This window comes from Balaenoptera physalus, assembly GCF_965194825.1.
Source record: "Balaenoptera physalus genome assembly, chromosome: 1".
Classification (NCBI taxonomy): Eukaryota; Metazoa; Chordata; class Mammalia; order Artiodactyla; family Balaenopteridae; genus Balaenoptera; species Balaenoptera physalus.
In genome coordinates, this window is record NC_138882.1 from 28,173,567 (window position 1) to 28,200,417 (window position 26,851).

The following is a 26,851-nucleotide window of genomic DNA, read 5'->3' on the forward strand; positions in this document are numbered from 1 at the left end:
CAAAAAAAGAGCAGGGATAGCTATACTTATATCAGGAAAAATAGACTTTAAGTAAAAAAGTGTAACAAGAGACAAAGAATTCAATATATAATGATAACAACCAATTATTCAAGAGGAAATAACAATTGTAAATATATATGCACCCAACATCAGAGCACCTAATATATTAAGGAAAAACTAACAGATCTAAAAGGAGAAATAGACAACAATATAATAATAGTAGAGGATTCCATTTTCACCAATGGACAGATCATCTAGACAGAAAATCAATAAAGGAATGTTGTACTTGAACTATACTTTACACCAAATGGGCCTAAAGAACATTCCATCCAACAGCAGCATGCACAGTCTTCTCAAGCACACATGGAACATTCTTCAGGATAGATCAAATGTGAGGTAAAAACAAGTCTTAGCGAATTCTAAAAGACTGAAATCATACCAAGTATCTTTTCTGATTTTTCTTTATCTTTTCATACCATGGTATGAAACTAGATCCATAACAGAAGGAATACTAGAAAATTCACAAATATGTGTAAATTAAACAACACATTTCTGAACAACCAATTGGTCAAAGATGAAATAAAAAAGGAAAAGCAAAAAATATCTTAAAACAATGAAAATAAAAACACAACATAACAAAACTTATGGGATGGAGCAATAAAAGTTCAAGTCAAGAAGGGAAATTTATAGTGATAAATGCCCACACTCAGAAAAAAGAAAGACCTCAAATAAACAATATAACTTTATACCTGAAGAAAATAGAAAAAAAAAAAGAAACAATTCAAAGTTAGCAAAGGAGAGGAAATAACAATGAAATAGAATAGAAATAAATGAGACCAAAAAAAAAAGAATAAAACTAAGAATTTTTTTAAAAAGATAAACAAAATTGGCAAAACTTTAGCTAGACTACCTAGGAAAAAAGAAAGAAGACTCAAATTACTGAAATCAGAAATGAAAATGAGAAAATCACTACCAATTCTACAGAAATTTTTAAAAAAATCATAAAAGATTACTATGAACAATTATAGGCCAAAATATTGGACAATCTAGTAGAAATGGATGAATTCCTAAAAATATACGACCTACCAAGAATAAATCATGAAGAACCAGACAAACCAATAATGAGTCAGGCACTTGAATCAGTAAGCAAAAATCTCCCAACAAAGAAAAAGCCCAGTATTTGATGGCTTCACTGGTGAATTCTACCAAGCATTTAAAGAAGAATTGATATCAATTCTTCCCAAACTCTTCCAAAAAACTGAAGAGGAATGGATATTTCACAACCCTTTTTGCGATGCAGCATTACCCCAATATCAAAACCAGATAAGGGCACTACAAGAAACGAAAACTACAGGACAACATCCCTGATGAATACAGATCCAAAAATTCTCAGTGACATACTAGCAAACCAAATTCAACAGCATATTAAAAGGATCATACACAACGATCAAGTGAGATTTGTCCCTGGAATGCAATATATGAAAATAAATCAATGTGATAACCACATTAATAGACTAAAAGACAAAAATCATTTGATCATCTCAGTACATGCAGAAAAAGCATTTGACAAAATACATTATCCTTGATTGATAAAAACCCTCAACAAATTGGATATAGAAGGAACATACTTCATCATAATAAAGGCAAGATATGACACACCACAGCTAACATCTACTCAATCATGAAAGGTTGAAAGCTTTTCCTTTAAGGTCAGGAACAAGACAAGGGCACTCACTCTCACCATTTCTATTCAACATAATAACTGAAGTCCTAGTGAAAGCAATCAGGCAAGAAAAAGAAACATAAGGCATCTGAATTGGAAAGAAAGAAGTAAAATTGTCTCTGTTTGTTGATGATATAATCTTGTATATTGAAAATACTAAAGAGTCCACCCCAAAATTGTTAGAACTAATCAATAAATTCAGGAAAGCTGCAGCATACAAAATCAACATGCAGAAATCAGTTGTATTTCTATATACTAATGATAAACTATCTGAAAAAGAAATAAAGAAAGCAACAATAGCAATACAAATAATAAAATACGTAGGAATAAATTTAACCATGGAAGTGAAAGATCTATATACCAAAAATTATAAGACATTGATGAAAGAAATTGAAGAACACTTAAATAAATGGAAAAATATCCCAGGTTCATGGATTGGAAGAGTTAATATTGTTAAAATGTTCATACTACCCAAAACCTTCTATACAGTCAATGAAATTCGTATCAAATTTCCAACGGAATTTTCACAGGAGTAGAAGAAACAATTCTGAAATACATATGGAACCCCAAAGACCCCAAAGAGTCAAAGCAATCTTGAGAAAGAACAAAGCCAGAGGCATCGCATTTCCTGATTTCAAAGTATAATACAAATCTATAGTAATCAAAACGGTATGGTACTGGCATTAAAATAGATACATGGAGCAATGGAGCAGAATAAGGGCCCAGAATTAAACCCTCACAAATATGGTCAACTAATATTTGACAAGGGCGCCAAGAACAGGATATGGGCAAAGAATAATCTTGAAGAGACAGTGTTGGAAAAATTGGATATCCATATGCAAAACAATGAAACTGGACCCTTACCTTATACCACTCAAAAGATCAACTCAAGGACTTCCCTGGTAGCGTAGTGGTTAAGAATCTGCCTGCCAATGCAGGGGACAAGGGTTCGAGCCCTGGTCTGGGAAGATCCCACATGCCGCGGAGCAACTAAGCCCATGCACCACAACTACTGAGCCCACGTGCCACAACTACTGAGCCTGTGCTCTAGAGCCCGCAAGCCACAACTACTGAAGCCCACGCACCTAGAGCCTGTGCTCCACAACAAGAGAAGCCACCGCAATGAGAAGCCCACGCATCACAACAGAGTAGCCCCCACTCGCTGCAACTAGAGAAAGCCCGCGCACAGCAACGAAAACCCAACGCAGCCAAAAATAAATAAAAATTTTTAAAAAATCAACTCAAAATGGACTGAGAACTTAAATATTATACCCGAAACTGTGAAACTCCTAGAAGAAAACATAGGGAAGAATCTCTTTGATATCAGGCTTAGCAATGAGTTTTTGTATATGACATCAAAAGCACAAGCAACAAAAGTAAAAATCAAAAAGTGAGAATACATTAAACTAAAATGTTTCTGCACAGCAAAGGAAGAAGATGAATAAGTTCTGGGGATCTGATGTACAGCATGGTGACTACAGTTAACAGTAATGTATAATAAAAAGAAAGACAGAGAAGATGCTGGTATTGGGTTAGTGAAGGAATGAAAGAGTTTTAAGAAGAAATAAGTGATACCCAGCATTAAATGTGGTACAGAAATCAAATAGTAAAAGGACTAAAAAAATCCCATTAAACTTTCAGTGACGTTGCCAAAGCAGTTTAAGTAGATAGACAGATAGTAGGCAGAGAGTACTGGGATAGACTGATGAAGCAGAACAGTGTTACAGTGAATTTGAAAAAGATGATAATTTGAGCATGACCCCTTGGATTCTTCTCCCTTCCTCTTCTGTATTCTAACCCTAGGGGAGAGAGAGAATAAAGCAAGAGAGTTTAGTTGCTAATACGGTACCTGATCCATGAATTCTCTTCCCTCGGGTCAGAATTCTGGTTTGTGGGCAGAGTCAATAGGTTAGAAAAGCCCAGGGAAGAGAGGCAGTGCTCAGCAGGGCCTTGTACTTGAGGTTTAATGCTTTGCAGTCTCTGTCTTGAAATTCTTAATAAATGTATCTTTGAACTTGTGGTTTGTATGTGAAGTATGATAGGAAAATGAAGCATGCACTTGGAGGTTTGGCTCATGTAATACTGTCTCCTATTACCTATCTTCCCTATGGGACAGACTCTTGGCCACCCACTCATTTATGCCCTGGCACCTTGGGTCCTGCCTGGCCTTCCCCTTCTCACTCCTTGTCCTGAAAACTAGTTCTGGGCTCAGGTATGAGGAGGGTCAGCACAGGGTGTTTAAGTCCTGTGACATCTTGAAGTAAGGCATGCCAGCAATTGTCCTCCCCATACCCCAGCTAGCAAAATTATGGTGTGGCTGATGGAGGTCTCATCTACGCAGGGATGAGCTTCTTACCCACCCCCAATCCAGGTACCAAGGGTGTCACAGGGCAGAGGTTGCAATATCCTTGGGTGATGCCTATCAGCTATGGGTTGAGGTGGTAGGCCCACTGTAAGGGAAGATGTCTGGTTTGATTTCTTCAGACCCCACCTCTGGCTGAAGTATTATATGTCAGTCCAATGACTGTTGAGAGGGAAAACTGAGCAGCTAATGGGCTGCACACATGCTAAACCTGGTGACTATATGAGTTTGCAATTGACCCAAGAGTATTCTCATGTCCAAGAGAGCATGACATTAAATTCCAAATAAAAAGTGCCATGATGGGTAGAGAGTGACCACAGAAGAAAGGAAAAGCTTTATATTTAATACTTTCAATGGTATTTTTCCCTTGGCTTTTGAACCAGAGGCCCGCCATATTCATTTTGCACTGCACCCAACAGATTACATAGGCAGTTATGGATGCGATAATGCAGAAATGGTAGAATATAGTATACAATGGCACTTTCCTCTAGATAGTAGGATTTTAGTAATTAAAAATTTTTAACAGATGATGAGAGAACTAGAAAACTGAAAGAAACATTTGAAAAAATAGTCTAGAATGAGTCATGGGAAATAAAAAGATAGGAAATATGAAAAGATCTGAAGCATCAGGAAGGGCAGAATGAAATGGTGGAATGTTTCTATTATGGAAATTTAAAAAGAAAGAAGAAAGAGAATGAGAGAAAACCAGTATTTGAAAAGATAGTAACTGAATTTTCAGAATTGATGAAAGGCTTTAATCTTCAGATTCAGGAACTATAATAAATCAAAAGTAGGATAAATATAAAGAAACCTACAATCGCAAAACTCCAAAGGTAAGGTTGAACTTCTTAAAACAGCTACAGAGAAAATAATGATTACCTAAAAAGGAAAAACCATTAGACAGAGAGCAGACTTCTCAACTGAAATAGCAGGAGCCAGAAGTCAATGAAAAATAATTCTAAGGCCTTGAAAATCAAAGGTTAAAGATACATGAACATATTAATATAAGACAGAACATAAGGTGAAAAGCATTACAAGTGAGAAACAAGGTCACTACAAAGTCTCAATTCTTCAAAAAATCTTAATAATTCTAAAGTTATATGCACCTAAAAGATAAACTCAAAATAAAAAGCAAAAATTTAGATACCTACAAGGAAAAGTGACATATCTACCATCATAGTGAGAAATTTTAGCCAATATCAAGTCAACAATGAGTCAAATAAGTACACAAGGTTTGAACAGTACACTTAACACACCTGATCTACTGGACATAAATAGCATACTTCATCCAACAATAGGAAAATATATTTTCTTTAGTTACGCATGAGACATTTATAAAATTTGACTACATGCTAAGCCAAAGATTTGATTCTAACACTTTTGTGATCACAATACAATTAGGTTAGAATTCAATAACAAAACAATAATTTAAAAGACTCATGTCTGTAAATTTAAAAATGCATTTCTAAACAACTCATTGGTCAAACAAATTGTAGCAGTTACTAGAACTATTTCTGAGCAATAATGAAAAATTACAATTATGAGATATTCCAATATTTGTTGATGCAGCTACAGAGGTACTTAGAAGAAATTTTATTTCCTTAAACACATACATTTGAAAAAAAGGGAAGTCTTAAGCCTAGTAGGCTAAATAACTAATTCAAAAATTTTAGAAAAACAAATTCAAAAAAAGAAATAATGTAAAAAACAAATGGAGATAAAATTGACAACAATACAAAAGCTCAATAAAGCCAAAAGATGGTTCTTTGAAAAGACTAATAAAATAGAAATATCTCTAGGAAGAAGAACAAGGAAATAGAAGGAAGGCATAAATAAAAATATTAGAAATGATAAAAGAGAGGCATACCTACAATTACTTCAGAGATTAAACAAATGTAAGAGGATATTATGGACAACTTTATGACATTAAAATTGATACTAAAATTGCTAACTGAAGACATGGATGAATTCCTGGAAAAAAAAATACTACAAAAATGGATTTTGTAAGAATTAGAACTCCAAAATAGGATTTTAACCATTAAAGAAATTGAGTTAATAGTTATAAAATTTTCCCCCCCACACTCAAAAATTCCAGGTCCAGGTAGATTTCTATGCAAGTTTCCATCAAATATTCAAGGAACATATATTTCTAATCTTACACAAAATCTCTCAGAGAATAGAAAAGAACAACTCATCCTAACTTACATGATGAGTCTAGCATAGCCTTGATATCAAAAGAAGAAAAGGATAGTACAAGGGGAGTAAAACCACAGGCCAATCTCACTCATGTATATTCGCACACAAAAAAACTAAACAATATTAGCAAATGGAATCTATCAATGTATATGAAAGTTAATTCATCAAGACCAAGTTGGCTTATTCCAGAAACACAAGGTTAGTTTAATATGGAAATATTAATAACTATTATCAATCAGATTAACATAGCAAAAGAGAAAAACTGTATGAACTTTTATGTGGAAGAGAAAAAAGCTTTGAATAAATTTCAACACCAATTCATAAAAAAATTCACAGCCACCTTGGAATAAAAGGGAACTTCCTTAACCAGGTAAAGTTTAACTCATAAGCTGTAACAAATATTATACAAAATAGTGAAATGATGAGAGCCTTCCTTTTAAGATCAGGAATAAAATAAGGAGACCTGCTATCACCCTTCTAAGAAACATTGTATTTGATGTTCTAGACATGCAGTAAGAATAAAAGGAATGGAAGCCATACTTATCAGAAGGAAAAACAAAATCATCATTATTTGCAAGTAATCTGATTTTTTTTAATTCCAAGAGAATATATAAATAAATTATCACAATATAAGAGTTTAGCAATGTTGCTGAATGCAAAAATCAACATTCAAAAGTAAACTGTATCCTATACAACAGGAATAACTAGTTAGAAATTGTAATTTAAAAAATTTGACTATTTATAATAGCAAGAAAAAAAAGAGTACCTAGGAATAAGTCTAATAAAAATGTCCTGGAACCTTTATTAAAAATTACAAAATCTTATTGGCAGACATGTAAAAAGACCTAAGCAAATGGAGGGTTATATATTATTCAGGAGTAGAAAGACACCCCAAATTGATTAAAATATTTAGACAAATTATAAAAATCCCAACTAAGGTTTTTGTAGAATTTGACAAACCAATTCCAAAAATTTATAGGAAGGAAAAATAGGCCCATGATATAGCTAAGAAATTCCTGAAGGAGGACAAGAGTTGGGGTCAGGGTGGGGTGGGTATTTGTACTATCACTTCTCAAGATTTAAAAAATAAAGTTATAGTAATACAGATAATGCAGCATCTGCTCAAGTACAGACAAATATATCAGCTAATCCATTTGTGGTTAACTAAAGCTAAATACCCTTAAAACACATTAATTACTTTTCTTTTGCATTACTTACATAACCTTGCTTCTTGGTAAGACTCTGGGAAAGTGTCAGTAATTCAGTGAAGAATGGGTAAATGTGTACTCCTGGTGGGGCTTGCTGAAATCTAGTTATCAGGACTTTCAATTCAAAGGTTACACATAAACTGCAGAGCCATCTGACTTTAAGGGACCACGTGAACCAGGACAGTGAAATTATCGGCAACAATTATGATTTACTGAAGACACAAGTATTCTGATAGGTTCTGTTTGGGTCATATGGCCATCCTCAACTAACTGCTGTGGCCAATGAAATGTGGGGTTGTGGAGGTAGTACCACATAAATCACATGAAATTAATAATTTCACCACAGAATAGGGGAGGGATGGTTCCCTCAAAGGAAGGGATGTTAAGTAGATAAAAAGAATTAGGTACATTACAGTCATCTGGAGAGCAGGGACCATATAAGACAGTTCTTTTTATCCTACACAGTGCTTAGGATATGCTTGGACTATGATACCAAAAAAAAAAAAAAAAAACTCTGATTCATTGATGCATTTTACTTATTGATTTTATAATGCGATTAACTATTTTTTCTTGTACCAGTTTTTCCTTCTTAGTTATATTCATTCACCATCATGTTAAAAAGAGTTTGAAGAGCTATCTAAGAAAAGGAGAGTGCTTTTGGAATATAATGTATACAATGGAAACAAAAGAAGCCTGTAATCTGAAAAACCAGAGTCAATTTCCAATGCTATCTTTTAGTAGCTGCATATTTTTTCCAAATTATTTAACCTATCCAAGTTTACATTTCCTCATTTATAATAAAGATAGTAATACTTACATTTAACTGGTTATTATGAAAACTGACATAGCTAATTTACATAAAGTATGACCATGTAGAAGCAGTATATGTTCAAATAGTGGTTGTTATTGTTATTTTTACTGTTTGTTCTTCACTATTAGTTGGGCATTAGTTGGGTACATTTGAGGATATCTTGATTGGTGAATAAAAGCTTATAGGGAAACTATAATGCAGATAATCAATTTGTGGTTAACTAAAGCTAAATACTCTTAAAACACATTAATTACCTTTCTTCTGCATTACTTACATAACCTTATAATACCACAGAAAGCAAGTATGAGAACTGTCCACAGATAAATAGCGTTCTTCTTCTAAATCCTAAAAGAAAATGCAAAAGAAACTATGATAAATTTAGATGACTGATTGTTTCTATTATATTTGTCTTTGTGAAATTATATATATACATTTTTTTACATATGAGATATATACATATATCATATGTATATTTTACCCCCAGTTCCTAATATTTAGTCTTTGACCCTGGTTCCTGACTCCTAGCTCCTAACACTTTAATTTCCTGAGTAATAGGAACGTCTGGCACAGAGCCCCTAAATTCCTTTTGTTCTAATGAGGCAACTCTTGGTGGGCTCCTGGCTGGGAACTGATCACTAGAAAAACCAACCCATGGTTAAAAGCTTGGAAGTTTCAGCTCAGCCTCCCATTCTCAGCTCAACCTCCCCCATTCTCTGGAGAGTGGAGAAGGGCTGGAAAATGAGTCAATAATCGATCATGCCTACTTGATGAAGTCTCCATAAAAGTCCTTAAAGTATGAGAGTAAGAGAGCTTCCAGGTTGGTGGACACATCCACAGGCCAGCAGGTGATGTACCCAAGTGCACAATGACAGAAGTTCCTGTACTCAGAACCCTTCTGGACCTTGCCCTATGTACTTCTTGACCTTGTTGTTCATCTGGATCCTTTTACCATATCCTTTATTTTAACCAGTAAATGTGTTTCCCTGAGTTCTGCTGTGTTTAACAAATTGAGTTATTTAACAAATTACTGAAATTGAGGAGAAAGTTATGGGATCCTGGATTTATCACCAGTCAGTCAGAAGTATAGGTGACAACCAGGGATTTGCAATTGGCAACTGAAGTGGGGGCAGTCTTGTGGGACTGAGCCCTTAACTTGTGGGATGTGACATTAACTCTTGGTAGATATTGCTGGAACTTTGAATGGTAGTACACCCAGCTGATACAGGAGAATTGGTCAACGTTGAACCACCACCCACCAACCAATATCTGGACACAGAAGTGTTCTCTGCAACTGTACAAAGGAAAACAGTGAATTTTCCTAGAAAGTCTTCCTCAATGAAACACAACTCAATTAATTTCCTTGTTTAATTGTTCTCAACAAGAGATGAATTTGCTTGCAAAGAAATGTTTGGCAATGCTTGGAGACATTCTTTTGTTGTTATAACTGAGGTCTTTTGAGTGCATTTCAAAAGTCACACATACCTCCTTAACGGCTGTAAGTTCTGATAACACTATATATAAATGACAAAGATATTCCTATATATACATGTATTAGTGTGTACATATTTTTTACATAACATTACACATTTATGTGGACTTCCAACACATAACAAAAGGGAGAGAAATCCTTTACTTCCTCAGGAATTGTGTTCATGAAACTGGTAAACACACAAACTCAAAAAGCCAAATTCAAATATTTTTCAATCTACAGGGATTGAAATGTGAATTACTATATTCATCTGGCCTCTCCCACTTCACCCTGTCTACCTGTTCCCTGAAAATACAGGTTACTAAGTAAAAGGAAAGCAACAGAACTTAGAGAAACACTTTACTCATGGGAAAAAAAAAAAAAAGTAAAAAGAAGGCACAAGCCCCAAAGTACAGGCAGGACTTGTCACATGAAGTCTCTACACAGCAATGGCTTTAGATACACTTATGTGGGAACATCAACTATAAGGTGTGTGGTCAGTACTTTGTTACGAACTAGTACAGTGCCATTGCTTTAAAATTCCTTATTGTTAGGGGTGGAGTGAAGATGGTGGAGTAGGAGGACACAGTTTGTGTCTCCTCACAAGTAGGGCATCGACTAGGTGCTGGTGGAGGACCTCAGACACCCTCAAGGGGACAGAAGGAATCCCCATGCCACCAGGTAGGACATGGGAAGGAAGGAGGGGAGGAAGAAAAGTTGGAGGTAGGATGGGACTGGCATCCCTGAGGGAGGCTGAGGGAGGGGAGATGTTCCCACACTCGGAGGGGCCCACTCATGGCGTGGGGATTGATGGGGATGGAGAGGGACCTTCTGGGGATTGGGGGATCAGAGAGGAACACGGCCAGCATCTCCCCTGCCACTTGCGCCCTGGCAAGCCTCCTGGGCCTGAATCCCCCCATCTGGCCGGTCAGATCCTGGGCCTAAGCACCCCCGCTGAGGCCTCTTCCAGCTGCACAGGTCCTGGACCTAACCCCCACTCCTCAACTAAGGGCTTTTCTGGCTGCATAGGTCCCAGGTCTCAGCCCCACCACCCGCTAAGGCCTTTTCTGGCTGCGCAGGTCCTGGGCCTGAGCCTCACAGCCCCTAGGCCTCCTCCAGCCTTTTTTAAAAAAATTCTTATCTTTTAATCTTATATTTTATTTTTTCATTTTTAAAATTTTATATATATATATTTTTTTGCTGTTGTGGTTCTCTTTTGTTTTTTTATTTTATTTTATTTTTTATTTGTTGTTATTGTTCTGCTCTTTTTTGTTTGTTGCCTTTTTTTTTTTTTTTTGCCACACTGTGTGGCTTGCAGGGTCTTGCCTGAGCTCCTGTGGTGGGTGTGTGGAGTCCAAAACACTGGAGTAAAGAGAAGCTCAGACCCCAAGGAATGTTAACTGGTGTAAGCTCTCCCAGAGGTCCTCATCTCAGCACCAAGACCCAGCTCCAACCAATTGCCTGCACACTCCAGTGCTGGATGCCTCAGGCCAAACAACCAGCACAACAGGAACACAGCCCCACAAAACAAAGAAAACGAGATGACAATAAAATATGTTACAGATGAAGGAGCAAGGTAAAAACCTATAAGAGCAAATAAATGAAGAGGAAATAGGCAATCTACCTGAAAAATAATCCAGAGTAATGACAGTAAAGATGATCCAAAATCTTGGAAATAGAATGGAGGCATGGATTGAGAAAATACAAGAAATGTGTAACAAGGACCTAGAAGAACTAAAGCACAAACAAACAGTGATGAACAACACAATAACTGAAATGAAAAATACTCTAGAAGGAATCAATAGCAGAATAACTGAGGCAGAAGAATGAATAAGTGAGCTGGAAGATAGAATGGTGGAAATAACTGCTGAAGAGCAGCATAAAGAAAAAAGAATGAAATGAGGACTATCTCAGGGACCTTTAGGACAACATTAAATGCACCAATATTCGAATTACAGTGGTCCTAGAAGAAGAAGAGAAAGAGAAAGGGTCTGAGAAAATATCTGAAGAGATTAGAGTCAAAAACTTCCCTAAGATGGGAAAAGAAATAGCCACCCAAGTCCAGGAATTGCAGAGTCCATACAGGATAAACCCAAGGAGAAACACACCAAGACGCATATTAATCAAACTAAGAAAAACTAAATTCAAAGAAAAAGTATTAAAAGCAGCAAGGGAGAAGCAACAAATAGCATACAAGGGAATCCCCATAAGGTTATCAGCTGATTTTACAGCAGAAAGTCTGCAGACCAGAAGGGAGTGGCAGGATATATTTAAAGTGATGAAAGGGAAAAACCTACAACCAAGATTACCCCACCCAGCAAGGATCTCATTCAGATTCAACAGAGAAATCAAAAGCTTTACAGATAATCAAAGCTAAGAGAATTCAGCACCACCAAACAAGCTTTACAACAAATGCTAAAGAAACTTCCCTAAGTAGGAAACACAAGAGAAGAAAAAGACCCACAAAAATAAATGCAAAACAATTAAGAATATGGTAATAGGAACATACATATCGATAATTACCTTGACTGTAAATGGATTAAATGCTCCAACCAAAAGACACAGGCTCACTGAATGGATACAAAAACAAGACACATGTATGTGCTGTCTACAAGAGACCCACTTCAGATCTAGGGACACATACAGACTGAAAGTGAGGGGATGGAAAAAGATATTCCATGCAAATGAAAATCGAATGAAAGCTGGAGTGGCAATACTCATATCAGATAAAATAGACTTTAAAATAAAGACTGTTACAAGAAACAGGGAAGGACACTACATAATGATCAAGGGATCAATCCAAGAAGAAGATATAACAATTATAAATATTTATACACCCATCATAGGAGCACCTCAATACATAAGGCAAATGCTAACAGCCATAAAAGGGGAAATCAACAGCAACACAATAATAGTGGGGACTTTAACACCCCACTTACACCAATGGACAGATCATCCAAACAGAAAATAAATAATGAAACACAAGCTTTAAATGACACAATAGACCAGATAGATTTCATTGATACTTATAGGACATTCCACCCAAAAGCAGCAGAATACACTTTCGCCTCAAGTGTATACGGAACATTCTCCAGGATAGATCACATCTTAGCTCACAAATCAAGCCTCGGTAAATTTATGACAATTGGAATTATATCAAGCATCTTTTCCGACCACAGCTCTATGAGATTAGAAATCAATTACAGTAAAAAAACTGTAAAAAACATAAACACATGGAGGTTAAACAGTATGCTACTAAATAACCAAAAAATCACTGAAGAAATCAAAGAGGAAATTAAAAAATACATAGAAACAATGACAGTGAAAACACAATGACCTAAAACTTATGGAATGCAGCAAACGCAGTTCTAAGAGGGAAGTTTATAGCAATTCAATCTCACCTCAGGAAACAAGAAAAATCTCAAATAAACAATCTAACCTTACCCCTAAAGCAACTAGAGAAAGAAGAAGAACAACAACAAAAAAACTCCCAAAGTTAGTAGAAGGAAAGAAATCATAAAGATCAGAGCAGAAATAAATGAAATAGAAATGAAAAAAACAATAGCAAAGATCAACAAAACTAAAAGTTGGTTCTTCGAGAAGATAAACAAAATTGATAAACTTAGCCAGACTCACCAAGAAAAAAAAGGGAGAGGATTCAAATCAATAAAATTAGAAATGAAAAAAGAGAAATTACAACTGACAGCACAGAAATACAAAGGAGCATAAGAGACTACTACAAGCAACTATATGCAAAGAAAATGGACAACTTGGAAGAAATGGACAAATTCTTAGACAGGTATAAACTTTCAAGACTGAACCAGGAAGAAATAGAAAATATAAACAGACCAATCACAAATAGTGAAATTGAAACTGTAATTAAAAATCTTCCAACAGGGGGTCCTCGGGAAGATGGCGGAAGAGTAAGACGCGGAGATCACCTTCCTTCCCACAGATACAGTAGAAATACATCTACACGTGGAACTGCTCCTACAGAACACCCACTGAACGCTGGCAGAAAACGTCCGACCTCCAAAAAGGCAAGAAACTCCCCCCGTACTTGGGTAGGGCAAAAGAAAAAAGAAATAACAGAGACAAAAGAATAGGGACGGCACCTGCACTAGTGGGAGGGAGCCGTGAAGGAGGAAAGATTTCCACGCACTAGGAAGCCCCTTCGCGGGCGGAGACTGTGGGTGGCAGAGGGGGGAAGCTTCGGAGCCACGGAGGAGAGCGCAGCCACAGGGGTGCGGAGGGCAAAGCGGAGAGGTTCCCGCACGGAGGCTCGGCGCCGAGCAGCACTCACCAGCCCGAGAGGCTTGTCTGCTCACCCGCCAGGGCGGGCGGGGCTGGGAGCTGAGGCTCGGGCTTCGGTCGGATCGCAGGGAGAGGACTGGGGTTGGCGGCGTGAACACAGCCTGAAGGGGGCTAGTGCACCACAGCTAGCCGGGAGGGAGTCCGGGAAAAAGTCTGCAGCTGCCGAAGAGGCAAGAGACTTTTTCTTCCCTCTTTGTTTCCTGGTGCGCGAGGAGAGGGGATTCAGAGCGCTGCCTAAACGAACTTCAGAGACGGGCGCGAGCCGCGGCTAACAGCGCGGATCCCACAGCAACAGGGGCGCAGAGGGAAAAACGGAGAGATTCCCACACAGAGGCTCGGCGCCGAGCAGCACTCCCCAGCCCGAGAGGCTTGTCTGCTCCCCCGCCGGGGCGGGCGGGGCTGGGAGCTGAGGCTCGGCTTCGGTCGGATCGCAGGGAGAGGACTGAGGCTGGCAGCGTAACACAGCCTGAAGGGATTAGCGCACAACAGCGGGCTGGGAGGGAGACCGGGAAAAAGTCTGCAGCTGCCGAAGAGGCAAGAGACTTTTTCTTGCCTCTTTGTTTCGCGGCGCGCAAGGAGAGGGGATTCAGAGCGCCGCCTAAACGAACTCCAGAGAAGGGCGCGAGCCGCGGCGATCACCGCAGACCCCACAGCAACAGGGGCGCAGAGGAAAAAAACGGAGAGACTCCCGCACAGAGGCTCGGCGCGGAGCAGCACTCACTAGCCCGAGAGGCTTGTCTGCTCGGCGGGCGGGGCTGGGAGCTGAGGCTCGGGTTTCGGTTTCGGTTGGATCGCAGGGAGAGGACTGGGGCTGGCGGCGTGAACACAGCCTGAAGGGGTTAGCGCACCGCAGCTGGCTGGGAGGGAGTCCGGGAAAAAGTCTGCAGCTGCCGAAGAGGCAAGAGACTTTTTCTTGCCTCTTTGTTTCGCGGCGCGCAAGGAGAGGGGATTCAGAGTGCCGCCTAAACGAACTCCAGAGAAAGGCGTGAGCCGCGGCGATCAGCACGGACCCCAGAGACGGGCGTGAGACGCTGGGGCTGCTGCTGCCGCCTCCAAAAAGCCTGTGTGTGAGCACAAGTCACTCTCCACATCGCCCCTCCCGGGAGCCTGTGCAGCCCGCCACTGCCAGGGTCCCGTGATCCGGGGACAAGTTCCCCGGGAGAACGCACTGCCCGCCTCAGGCTGGTGCAACGTCACGCCGGCCTCGGCCGCCGCAGGCTCGCCCCGCCTCCTCTGTACACCTCCCTCCCCGCGGCCTGAGTCAGCCAGAGCCCCCGAAGCAGCTGCTCCTTTAACCCCGTCCTGTCTGTGCGGGGAATAGACGCCCTCAGGCGACCTACACGCAGAGGCGGGTCCAAATCCAAAGCTGAACCCCAGGAACTGTGCGAACAGGGAAGATAAGGGGAAATCTCTCCCAGCAACCTTAGAAGCAGCGGATTAAAACTCCACAAACAACTTGATGTGCCTGCATCTGGTGAATACCTGAATAGACAACGAATCATCCCAAATTCAGGAGGTGGACTTTGGGAGCAGGATATATTAATTTTTCCCCTTTTCCTTTATTTGTGAGTGTATATGTATATGCTTCTGGGTGCGATTTTGTCTGTATAGCTTTGCTTTACAATAGCTTTATTTTACTTCACTATATTATAGCCTCTTTCTTTCTTTCTGTCTTTCTTTCTATTTTTTCTCCCTTTTACTCTGAGCCGTGTGGACGAAAGGCTCTTGGTGCTCCAGCCAGGCATCAGGGCCGTGCCTCTGAGGTGGGAGAGCCAACTTCAGGACACTGGTCCACAAGAGACCTCCCAGCTTCACGTAATACCAAACGGCAAAAATCGCTCAGAGATCTCTATCTCAACATCAAGACCCAGCTTCACTCAACGACCAACAAGCTACAGTGCTGGACACCATATGCCAAACAACTAGCAAGACAGGAACACAGCCCCATCCATTAGCAGAGAGGCTGCCTAAAATCATAATAAGGCCACAGACACCCCAAAATACACCACCAGACGTGGACGTGCCCACCAGAAAGATAAGAGCCAACCTCATCCACCAGAGCTCAGGCACTAGTTCCCTCCACCAGGAAGCCTACACAACCCACTGAACCAACCTTAGCCACTGGGGACAGATACCAAAAACAACAGGAACTACGAACCTGCAGCCTGTGAAAAGGAGACCCCAAACACAGTAAGATAAGCAAAATGAGACGACAGAAAAACACACAGCAGATGAAGGAGCAGGGTCAGAACATACCAGACTTAACAAATGAAGAGGAAATAGGTAGTCTACCTGAAAAAGAATTCAGAATAATGATAGTAAGGATGATCCAAAATCTTGGAAATAGAATAGACAAAATGCAAGAAACATTTAACAAGGACGTAGAAGAACTAAAGAGGAACCAAGCAATGATGAAAACCACAATAAATGAAATTAAAAATACTCTAGATGGGATCAATAGCAGAATAACTGAGGCAGAAGAAAGGATAAGTGACCTGGAAGATAAAATGGTGGAAATAACTACTGCAGAGCAGGATAAAGAAAAAAGAATGAAAAGAACTGAGGACAGTCTCAGAGACCTCTGGGACAACATTAAACGTGCCAACATTCGAATTATAGGGGTCCCAGAAGAAGAAGAGAAAAAGAAAGGGACTGAGAAGATATTTGAAGAGATTATAGTTGAAAACTTCCCTAACATGGGAAAGGAAATAGTTAATCAAGTCCTGGAAGCACAGAGAGTCCCATACAGGATAAACCCAAGGAGAAACACACCAAGACACATATTAATCAAACTGTCAAAAATTAAATATAAGGAAAACATATTAAAGGCAGCAAGGGAAAAAAAACAAATAACACACAAGGGAATCCCCATAAGGTTAACATCTGATCTTTCAGCAGAAACTCTGCAAGCCAGAAGGGAGTGGCAGGATATACTTAAAGTGATGAAGGAGAAAAACCTGCAACCAAGATTACACTACCCAGCAAGGATCTCATTCAGATTCGATGGAGAAATTAAAACCTTTACAGACAAGCAAAAGCTGAGAGATTTCAGCACCACCAAACCAGCTTTACAACAAATGCTAAAGGAACTTCTCTAGGCAAGAAACACAAGAGAAGGAAAACACCTACAATAACAAACCCAAAACATTTAAGAAAATGGGAATAGGAACATACATATCGATAATTACCTTGAATGTAAATGGATTAAATGCTCCCACCAAAAGACACAGGCTGGCTGAATGGATACAAAAACAAGACCCATATATATGCTGTCTACAAGAGACCCACTTCAGACCTAGAGACACATATAGACTGAAAGTGAGGGGATGGAAAAAGATATTCCATGCAAATGGAAATCAAAAGAAAGCTGGAGTAGCAATTCTCATATCAGACAAAATAGACTTTAAAATAAAGACTATTACAAGAGACAAAGAAGGACACTATATAATGATCAAGGGATCGATACAAGAGGAAGGTATAACAATTGTAAATATTTATGCACCCAACATAGGAGCACCTCAATACATAAGGCAAATACTAACAGCCATAAAAGGGGAAATCGACAGCAACACAATCATAGTAGGGGACTTTAACACCCCACTCTCACCAATGGACAGATCATCCAAAATGAAAATAAATAAGGAAACACAAGCTTTAAATGATACATTAAACAAGATTGACTTAATTGATATTTATAGGACATTCCATCCAAAAACAACAGAATACACATTTTTCTCAAGTGCTCATGGAACATTCTCCAGGATAGATCATATCTTGGGTCACAAATCAAGCCTTGGTAAATTTAAGAAAATTGAAATCGTATCAAGTATCTTTTCCGACCACAACGCTATGAGACTAGATATCAATTACAGGAAAAGACCTGTAAAAAATACAAACACATGGAGGCTACACAATACATTACTTAATAACGAAGTGATCACTGAAGAAATCAAAGGGGAAATCAAAAAATACCTAGAAACAAATGACAATGGAGATACGACGACCCAAAACCTATGGGACGCAGCAAAAGCAGTGCTAAGAGGGAAGTTTATAGCAATACAAGCCTACCTCAAGAAACAGGAAACATCTCGAATAAACAACCTAACCTTGCACCTAAAGCAATTAGAGAAAGAAGAACAAAAAAACCCCAAAGCCAGCAGAAGGAAAGAAATTATAAAGATCAGGTCAGAAATAAATGAAAAAGAAATGAAGGAAACAATAGCAAAAATCAATGAAACTAAAAGCTGGTTCTTTGAGAAGATAAACAAAATTGATAAACCATTAGCCAGACTCATCAAGAGAAAAAGGGAGAAGACTCAGATCAATAGAATTAGAAATGAAAAAGGAGAAGTAACCACTGACACTGCAGAAATACAAAAGATCATGAGAGATTACTACAAGCAACTCTATGCCAATAAAATGGACAACCTGGAAGAAATGGACAGATTCTTAGAAAGGCACAAACTGCCGAGACTGAACCAGGAAGAAATAGAAAATATGAACAGACCAATCACAAGCACTGAAATTGAAACTGTGATTAAAAACCTTCCAACAAACAAAAGCCCAGGACCAGATGGCTTCACAGGTGAATTCTATCAAACATTTAGAGAAGAGCTAACACCTATCCTTCTCAAACTCTTCCAAAATATTGCAGAGGGAGGAACACTCCCAAACTCATTCTACGAGGCCACCATCACCCTGATACCAAAACCAGACAAAGATGTCACAAAGAAAGAAAACTACAGGCCAATATCACTGATGAACATAGATGCAAAAATCCTCAACAAAATACTAGCAAACAGAATCCAACAGCACATTAAAAGGATCATACACCATGATCAAGTGGGGTTTATCCCAGGAATGCAAGGATTCTTCAATATACGCAAATCAATCAATGTGATACATCATATTAACAAACTGAAGGAGAAAAACCATATGATCATCTCAATAGATGCAGAGAAAGCTTTCGACAAAATTCAACACCCATTTATGATAAAAGCCCTGCAGAAAGTAGGCATAGAGGGAACTTTCCTCAACATAATAAAGGCCATATATGACAAACCCACAGCCAACATTGTCCTCAATGGTGAAAAACTGAAACCATTTCCACTAAGATCAGGAACAAGACAAGGTTGCCCACTCTCACCACTATTATTCAACATAGTTTTGGAAGTGTTAGCCACAGCAATCAGAGAAGACAAAGAAATAAAAGGAATCCAAATCGGAAAAGAAGAAGTAAAGCTGTCACTATTTGCAGATGACATGATACTATACATAGAGAATCCTAAAGATGCTACCAGAAAACTCCTAGAGCTAATCAATGAATTTGGTAAAGTAGCAGGATACAAAATTAATGCACAGAAATCTCTTGCATTTCTATACACTAATGACGAAAAATCTGAAAGTGAAATTAAGAAAACACTCCCATTTACCATTGCAACAAAAAGAATAAAATATCTAGGAATAAACCTACCTAAGGAGACAAAAGACCTGTATGCAGAAAATTATAAGACACTGATGAAAGAAATTAAAGATGATACAAATAGATGGAGAGAAATACCATGTTCCTGGATTGGAAGAATCAACATTGTGAAAATGACTCTACTACCCAAAGCAATCTACAGATTCAATGCAATCCCTATCAAACTACCACTGGCATTTTTCACAGAACTAGAACAAAAAATTTCACAATTTGTATGGAAACACAAAAGACCCCGAATAGCCAAAGCAATCTTGAGAACGAAAAATGGAGCTGGGGGAATCAGGCTCCCTGACTTCAGACTATATTACAAAGCTTCAGTAATCAAGACAGTTTGGTACTGGCACAAAAACAGAAATATAGATCAATGGAACAGGATAGAAAGCCCAGAGATAAACCCACACACATATGGGCACCTTATTTTTGATAAAGGAGGCAAGCATATACAGTGGAGAAAAGACAGCCTCTTCAATAAGTGGTGCTGGGAAAATTGGACAGGTACATGTAAAAGTATGAAAATAGAACACTCCCTGACACCATGCACAAAAATAAACTCAAAATGGATTAAAGACCTAAGTGTAAGGGCAGACACTATCAAACTCTTAGAGGAAAACATAGGCAGAACACTCTATGACATACATCACAGCAAGATTCTTTTTGACCCAGCTCCCAGAGAAATGGAAATAAGAACACAAATAAACAAATGGGACCTAATGAAACTTAAAAGCTTTTGCACAGCAAAGGAAACCATAAACAAGACCAAAAGACAACCATCAGAATGGGAGAAAATATTTGCAAATGAAGCAACTGACAAAGGATTAATCTCCAAGATTTACAAGCAGCTCATGCAGCTCAATAACAAAAAAACGAACAACCCAATCCAAAAATGGGCCGAAGACCTAAATAGACATTTCTCCAAAGAAGATATACAGATGGCCTACAGACACATGAAAGAATGCTCAACATCATTAATCATTAGAGAAATGCAAATCAAAACTACAATGAGATATCATCTCACACCGGTCAGAATGGCCATCATCAAAAAATCTAGAAACAATAAATGCTGGAGAGGGTGTGGAGGAAAGGGAACACTCTTGCACTGTTGGTGGGAATGTAAATTGATACAGCCACTATGGAGAACAGTATGGAGGTTCCTTAAAAAACTACAAATAGAACTACCATACGACCCAGCAATCCCACTACTGGGCATATACCCTGAGAAAACCATAGGTCAAAAAGAGTCATGTACCAAAATGTTCATTGCAGCTCTATTTACAATAGCCAGGACATGGAAGCAATCTAAATGTCCATCGACAGATGAATGGATAAAGAAGATGTGGCACATATATACAATGGAATATTACTCAGCCATAAAAAGAAATGAAATGGAGGTATTTGTAATGAGGTGGATGGAGTTAGAGTCTGTCATACAGAGTGAAGTAAGTCAGAAAGAGAAAAACAAATACAGTATGCTAACACATATATATGGAATCTAAGGGGAAAAAAAAAAAAAAAAAAAAAAGGCCATGAAGAACCTAGTGGCAAGACGGGAATAAAGACACAGACCTACTAGAGAATGGACTTGAGGATATGGGGAGGGGGTGGGGTGAGATGTGACAGGGTAAGAGAGTGTCATGGACATATATACACTACCAAATGTAAAATAGATAACTAGTGGGAAGCAGCCGCATAGCACAGGGAGATCAGCTCGGTGCTTTGTGACCATCTAGAGGGATGGGATGGGGAGGGTGGGAGGGAGGGAGATGCAAGAGGGAAGAGAAATGGGAACATATTGTATATGTATAACTGATTCACTTTGTTATAAAGTAGAAGCTAACACACCATTGTAAGGCAATTATACTTCAATAAAGATGTTAAAAAAAAAAAAAAAAAAAAAAAAAAAAAAAATCTTCCAACAAACAAAAATCCAGGACCAGATGGCTTCACAGGACAATTCTATCAAACATTTAGAGAAGAGCTAACACCTATCTTTCTGAAACTCCTCCAAAAGATTGCACAGGGAGTAACACTCCCAAACTCATTCTATGAGGCCACCCTGATACCAAAACCAGATAAAGATGTCACAAAGGAAGAAAATTACAGACCAATATCACTGATGAACATGGACTCAAAAATCCTCAACAAAATACTAGCAAACAGAATCCATCAACATATTAAAAAGATCATACACCATGACCAAGTGGGAATTATCCCAGGGATGCAAGGATTCTTCATTATATGCAAATCAATCAATGTGATACACCATATTAACAAATTAAACAATTAAATTACTAATAATAAAATGAAATTTAATTAAAAAATTAAATTTAATAATTAAATTATTGTCTCAATAGATGCAGGAAAAACTTCTGACAAAATTCAATACCCATTTATGATAAAAACTCTGCAGAAAGTAGGCATAGAGGGAACCTACCTCAACATAAAAGGCCATATATGACAAACCCACAACAAACATCATTCTCAATGGTGAAAAACTAAAACCATTTCCTCTAAGATCAGGAAAAAGACAAGGGTGCCCACTCTCACCACTATTATTCAACATAGTTTTGGAAGTTCTAGCCACGGCAGTCAGAGAAGAAAAAGAAGTAAAAGGAATCCAAATCGTAAAAGAAGAAGTAAAACTGTCACTGTTTGCAGATGACATGATAGTATACATAGAAAATCCTAAAAATGCTACCAGAAAACTACTAGAGCCAATCAATGAATCTGGTAAAGTAGCAGGATACAAAATTAATGTACAGAAATCTCTTGCATTCCTATACACTAACAACGAAAAATCTGAAAGAGAAATTAAGGAAACAATCCCAGTTACCATTACAACGAAAAGAATAAAATACCTAGGAATAAACCTATCTAAGGAGGCAAAAGACCTGTACTCAGAAAACTATGAAACACTGATGAAAGAAATCAAAGATGACACAAACGTATGGAGAGACATACCATGTTCTTGGATTGGAAGAATCAACATTATGAAAATGACTGTACCACCCAAAGCAATCTACAGATTCAATGCAATCCTTATCAAATTAGCAATGTCATTTTTCACAGAATTAGAACAAAAAATTTTACAATTTATATGGAAACACAAAAGACCCTGAATTAGCTAAAACGATTTTGAGAAAGAAAAACAGAGCTGGAGGAATCAGACTCCCTGACTTCATACTCTACTACAAAGCTACAGTCATCAAAAGAGTATGGTACTGGCACAAAAACAGAAATATAGATCAATGGAACAAACAGAAAGCCCAGAGATAAACCCATGCACCTGTGGTCACCTAAGCTACAACGAAGGAGGCAAGAATACACAATGGAAAAAAGACAGTCTCTTCAATAAGTGGTTTTGGGAAAACAGGACAGCTACATGTGAAAGAATGAAATTAGAACACTCCCTAACACCATACACAAAAATGAACTTAAAATGGATTAAAGACCTAAACGTAAGACTGGACACTATAAAACTCTTAGAAGAAAACATAGGCAAAACCCTCTTTGACATAAATCATGGCAAGATCTTTTTTGACCCACCTCCTAGAGTAATGAAAATAAAACCAAAAATAAACAAATGGGAGCTAATGAAACTTAAAAGCTTCTGCACAGCAAAGGAAACCATAAACAAGATAAAATGACAACCCTCTGAATGGGAGAAAATATTTGCAAAGGAAGCAACGGATAAAGGATTAATCTCAAAAATATACAAACAGCTCATGCAGCTCAGTATCAAAAAAACAAACAACCCAATCAAAAAATGGGTGGAAGATATAAATAGACATTTCTCCAAAGAAGACATACAGATGGCCAAGAGGCATGTGAAAAGATGCTCAACATCACTATTTACTAGAGAAATGCAAATCAAAAGTACAATGAGGTATCACCTCACTCCTGTTAGAATGTGCATCATCGAAAAATCTACAAACAGTAAATGCTGGAGAGGGTGTGGAGAAAAGGGAACCCTCTTGCATTATTGGTGGGAATGTAAATTGATACAGCCACTATGGAGAACAGTATGGAGGTACCTTAAAAAACTAAAAATAGAACTACCATATGACCCAGCATTCCCACTACTGGGCATATACCCAGACAAAACCATAATTCAAAAAGAGTCCGTACCACAGTGTTCATTGCAGCACTATTTACAATAGCCAGGACGTGGAAGCAACCTAAGTGTCCATCGACAGATGAATGGATAAAGAAGATGTGGTACATATATACAATGGACTATTACTCAGCCATAAAAAGGAACGAAATTGGGTCATTTGTAGAGATGTGGATGGACCTAGAGCCTGTCATACAGAGTGAAGTAAGGCAGAAAGAGGAAAAACAAATATATATTAGTGCATATATGTGGAATCTAGAAAAATGGTACAGATGAACCTATTTGTAGGGCAGGAATAGAGATGGAGACGTAGAGAATGCACATGTGGACATAGGGGAGAAGAAGGGGTGGGATGAACTAGGAGATTTAGATTGACATATATACACTGCCATGTGTAAAATAGCTAGCTAGTGGGAACCTTCTGTATAGCACAGGGAGCTCAGCTTGGTGCTCTGTGATGACCTAGTTGGGTAGGATGGGTGGGAGGGAGGTCCAAGAGGGAGGGGATATATGTATCCATACAGCTGATTCCCTTCGTCATACAGCAGAAACTAACACAACATTGTAAAGCACTTATATTCCAATAAAAAATTCGTTATTATTATTATTATTATTTTTGTTGACTAGAGAGGATTCAACATCACTCTTATTTATTTGCATTCATATAGCTTTCCTGAATTGAAGAAAATGTAGTGGAATACAAATAAATCTGCTAGAAATGGCTCTTTAATTGTTGATATTGTCATAGGAGTATACGATATGAGACCCACTTATCTGGGAGTACTGTTATCACTAAGGTGGTAACTGGGGCTTTAATATATTTATTAATAAAAAAGCTAATGTAAAAATCATATATGGTGATCTCCTCTTATCCACGGGGGATATATTCCAAGACCTCCAGTGGATGGTTGAAACTGCAGATAGTACCAAACCAGCCCTATATATACTGTTTTTTCCTGTACATACATACCTATGATAAAATTTAATTTGTAAATTAAGCACAGTAAGAGATTAACAACAATATATATAAAGTAAAATAATTATATCAATATGATCTTTTTTCTTTCCTTATTTAGTCAAAAACTTTCACCTTTGCACTTAAAGGAAGCACTTAATTGCTTCTCTTTGGCATATCTGAATTGCCAGAATCACTGTTCTTGCACTTTTGGGGCCATTATTGAGTAAAATAAGGGTTACCTTCACACAAGGTTATCACAAAAATAGATCTGATAACTGGGACAGCTACTAAGTAACTAATGGGTAGGATATGCTAGACAAAGGAATGATTCATGTCCCAGGCAGGATGGAGCGGGACGGCATGATAATTCATCATGCTACTCAGAACAACTGCAATTTAAAGCTTGTGAATTGTTTATTTCTGGAATTTCCCATTTAAATATTTTGGACCACAGTTGACTGTGAGTAACTGAAAGCACAGAATGTGTAACCATGGATAAGTGGGGAACTACTGTATCAGTTCATAACATAATTTGCTATGAGATACATCTAAAAATTAATGATATATTGACAATAATTTAAAAATACCTCTTATAGTTACAAGTCAACTATTTAAAACAGGTTAAATTAAGTTAAAACATCAAAAATAAGGCAAAATAAAATGTAACAGGGATGATTATTTAAGATTTACTAATTTATCATTAAAATCAACTTACTGGACCCGTAACAATTGGTTTTATAATCTGAATACCAGGAGAAGAACAACGTAGTTCTGTCTTGGGTGATCTAGCATTTAAAAACAATGGGAAAGGAGAAATAAGTATAGATGCATATGAGATTCCCCTACTACTTTTTAAGCCTAAAAACTTCCATTCTTTGCTAATAAGAAAAATAAAGAAATATAGCAATAGTTTACTTCTCTCCTATTTTCAAAGTGATTTTATCTTTCTTTTCACATCTATTAATGAAAAGAAATTTACATTAAACCACAGCCTTGAATCTGAACGTCCACACTATATGAATGGTTTTTACGCATACACTGAGTTTCACAGCAAATATCTTACCTTTTATTTTTTATAGAACAAGTTCCTGGCACACTCCACTCAGAAAATAATGTTCCTTCATACTCTAACTTAATCTGGAAAAGAAGGTAAAATAGCTCAAACAAAACTCTGCTCTAAAATTTTTTATCTCAGTGTTTAGATGTAGGGCTCAATTTTCCGAGTCATTATTTAAAGAGAGAATAACTAAAATTCAATCCTTTTGAAATTGTACAAGTAAAGGAAAAATAACAACTTTTATAGGACACTTCAATAGTCTCCCCCCAACTATAAGATTTTTATTTTATTTTACTTCAAAAGTAATCTATTAAGTGTCTAGAAGGTGACACTTAAGGTGATACAATCATCATAACTTTCTTCAGTCGCATTTTCCTTATTTCCTTATTTCTACTTTTTTTCCTTCTTCCACACTCTTTCATTTATAAGCTCTTTCTTCCTGGAAGTATGCTCATACACTTTCTAACATTATCAGTCTTAGTCTCAACACTGGTCATCCTCTTCAGCCAGAGTTGGAGCCCAATTTCACCTCCTAATATTGTTACATAAAATTATGTACATATATATATGTATACAGTTTTATGTATATATATAAATATTGTTTCATTGGTTTTACTTGAATGGGGATTATAATACCAGCTATCTCATATATTTGATGTTATAGGATTAATGACAGTGTATAAGAAGATAAAAGAGAAAAGTTCACCAGAAGCTATGATACAACCCTGTAGTATGTAAAGCAAAATTTGATAGAATTACTAGAAGATATTTTAAAAGTCACAAATATAGTGGTAGACTTTAACACACTTTTTTCAAGCCATAGATTAAACCTGAAAAAAAGGTAGTTACAGTTGACCCTTGAACAACTCAGGGGTTACGGGCACTGACACTCCACACAGTGGAAAATCTGCCTGTAGTTTATAGTTAGCCTTTTATAGATGCAGTTCTTCAGTATCTGTGGTTTCACATCCACAGGTTCAGTCAACCTTGGATTGTGTAGTACTTTAGTATTTACTATTGAAAAAAATCTTTGTATAAGTGGAACAGTTCAGCTCAAACCTATGTTGTTCAAGGGTCAACTCTGTGTGTGTATTTCTAAAATTAACCAATACAAAATATATTCTTTTCAATCTCACATAGAACATTTACCAAAATTGACCA

General features: G+C 37.8%; 1 protein-coding gene across 1 annotated transcript in view; it reads right to left on the reverse strand.

Moving 5' to 3' along the window:
* The window catches only part of CATSPERE (catsper channel auxiliary subunit epsilon), a 264,070-nt gene that overhangs the window by 200,594 nt on the left and 36,625 nt on the right, over nucleotides 1-26,851 (reverse strand). Inside the window, 3 exon segments of the mRNA XM_082471320.1 lie at nucleotides 8,575-8,645; nucleotides 25,349-25,418; nucleotides 25,697-25,770. Coding sequence (XP_082327446.1) covers nucleotides 8,575-8,645; nucleotides 25,349-25,418; nucleotides 25,697-25,770 — 215 coding nt within the window.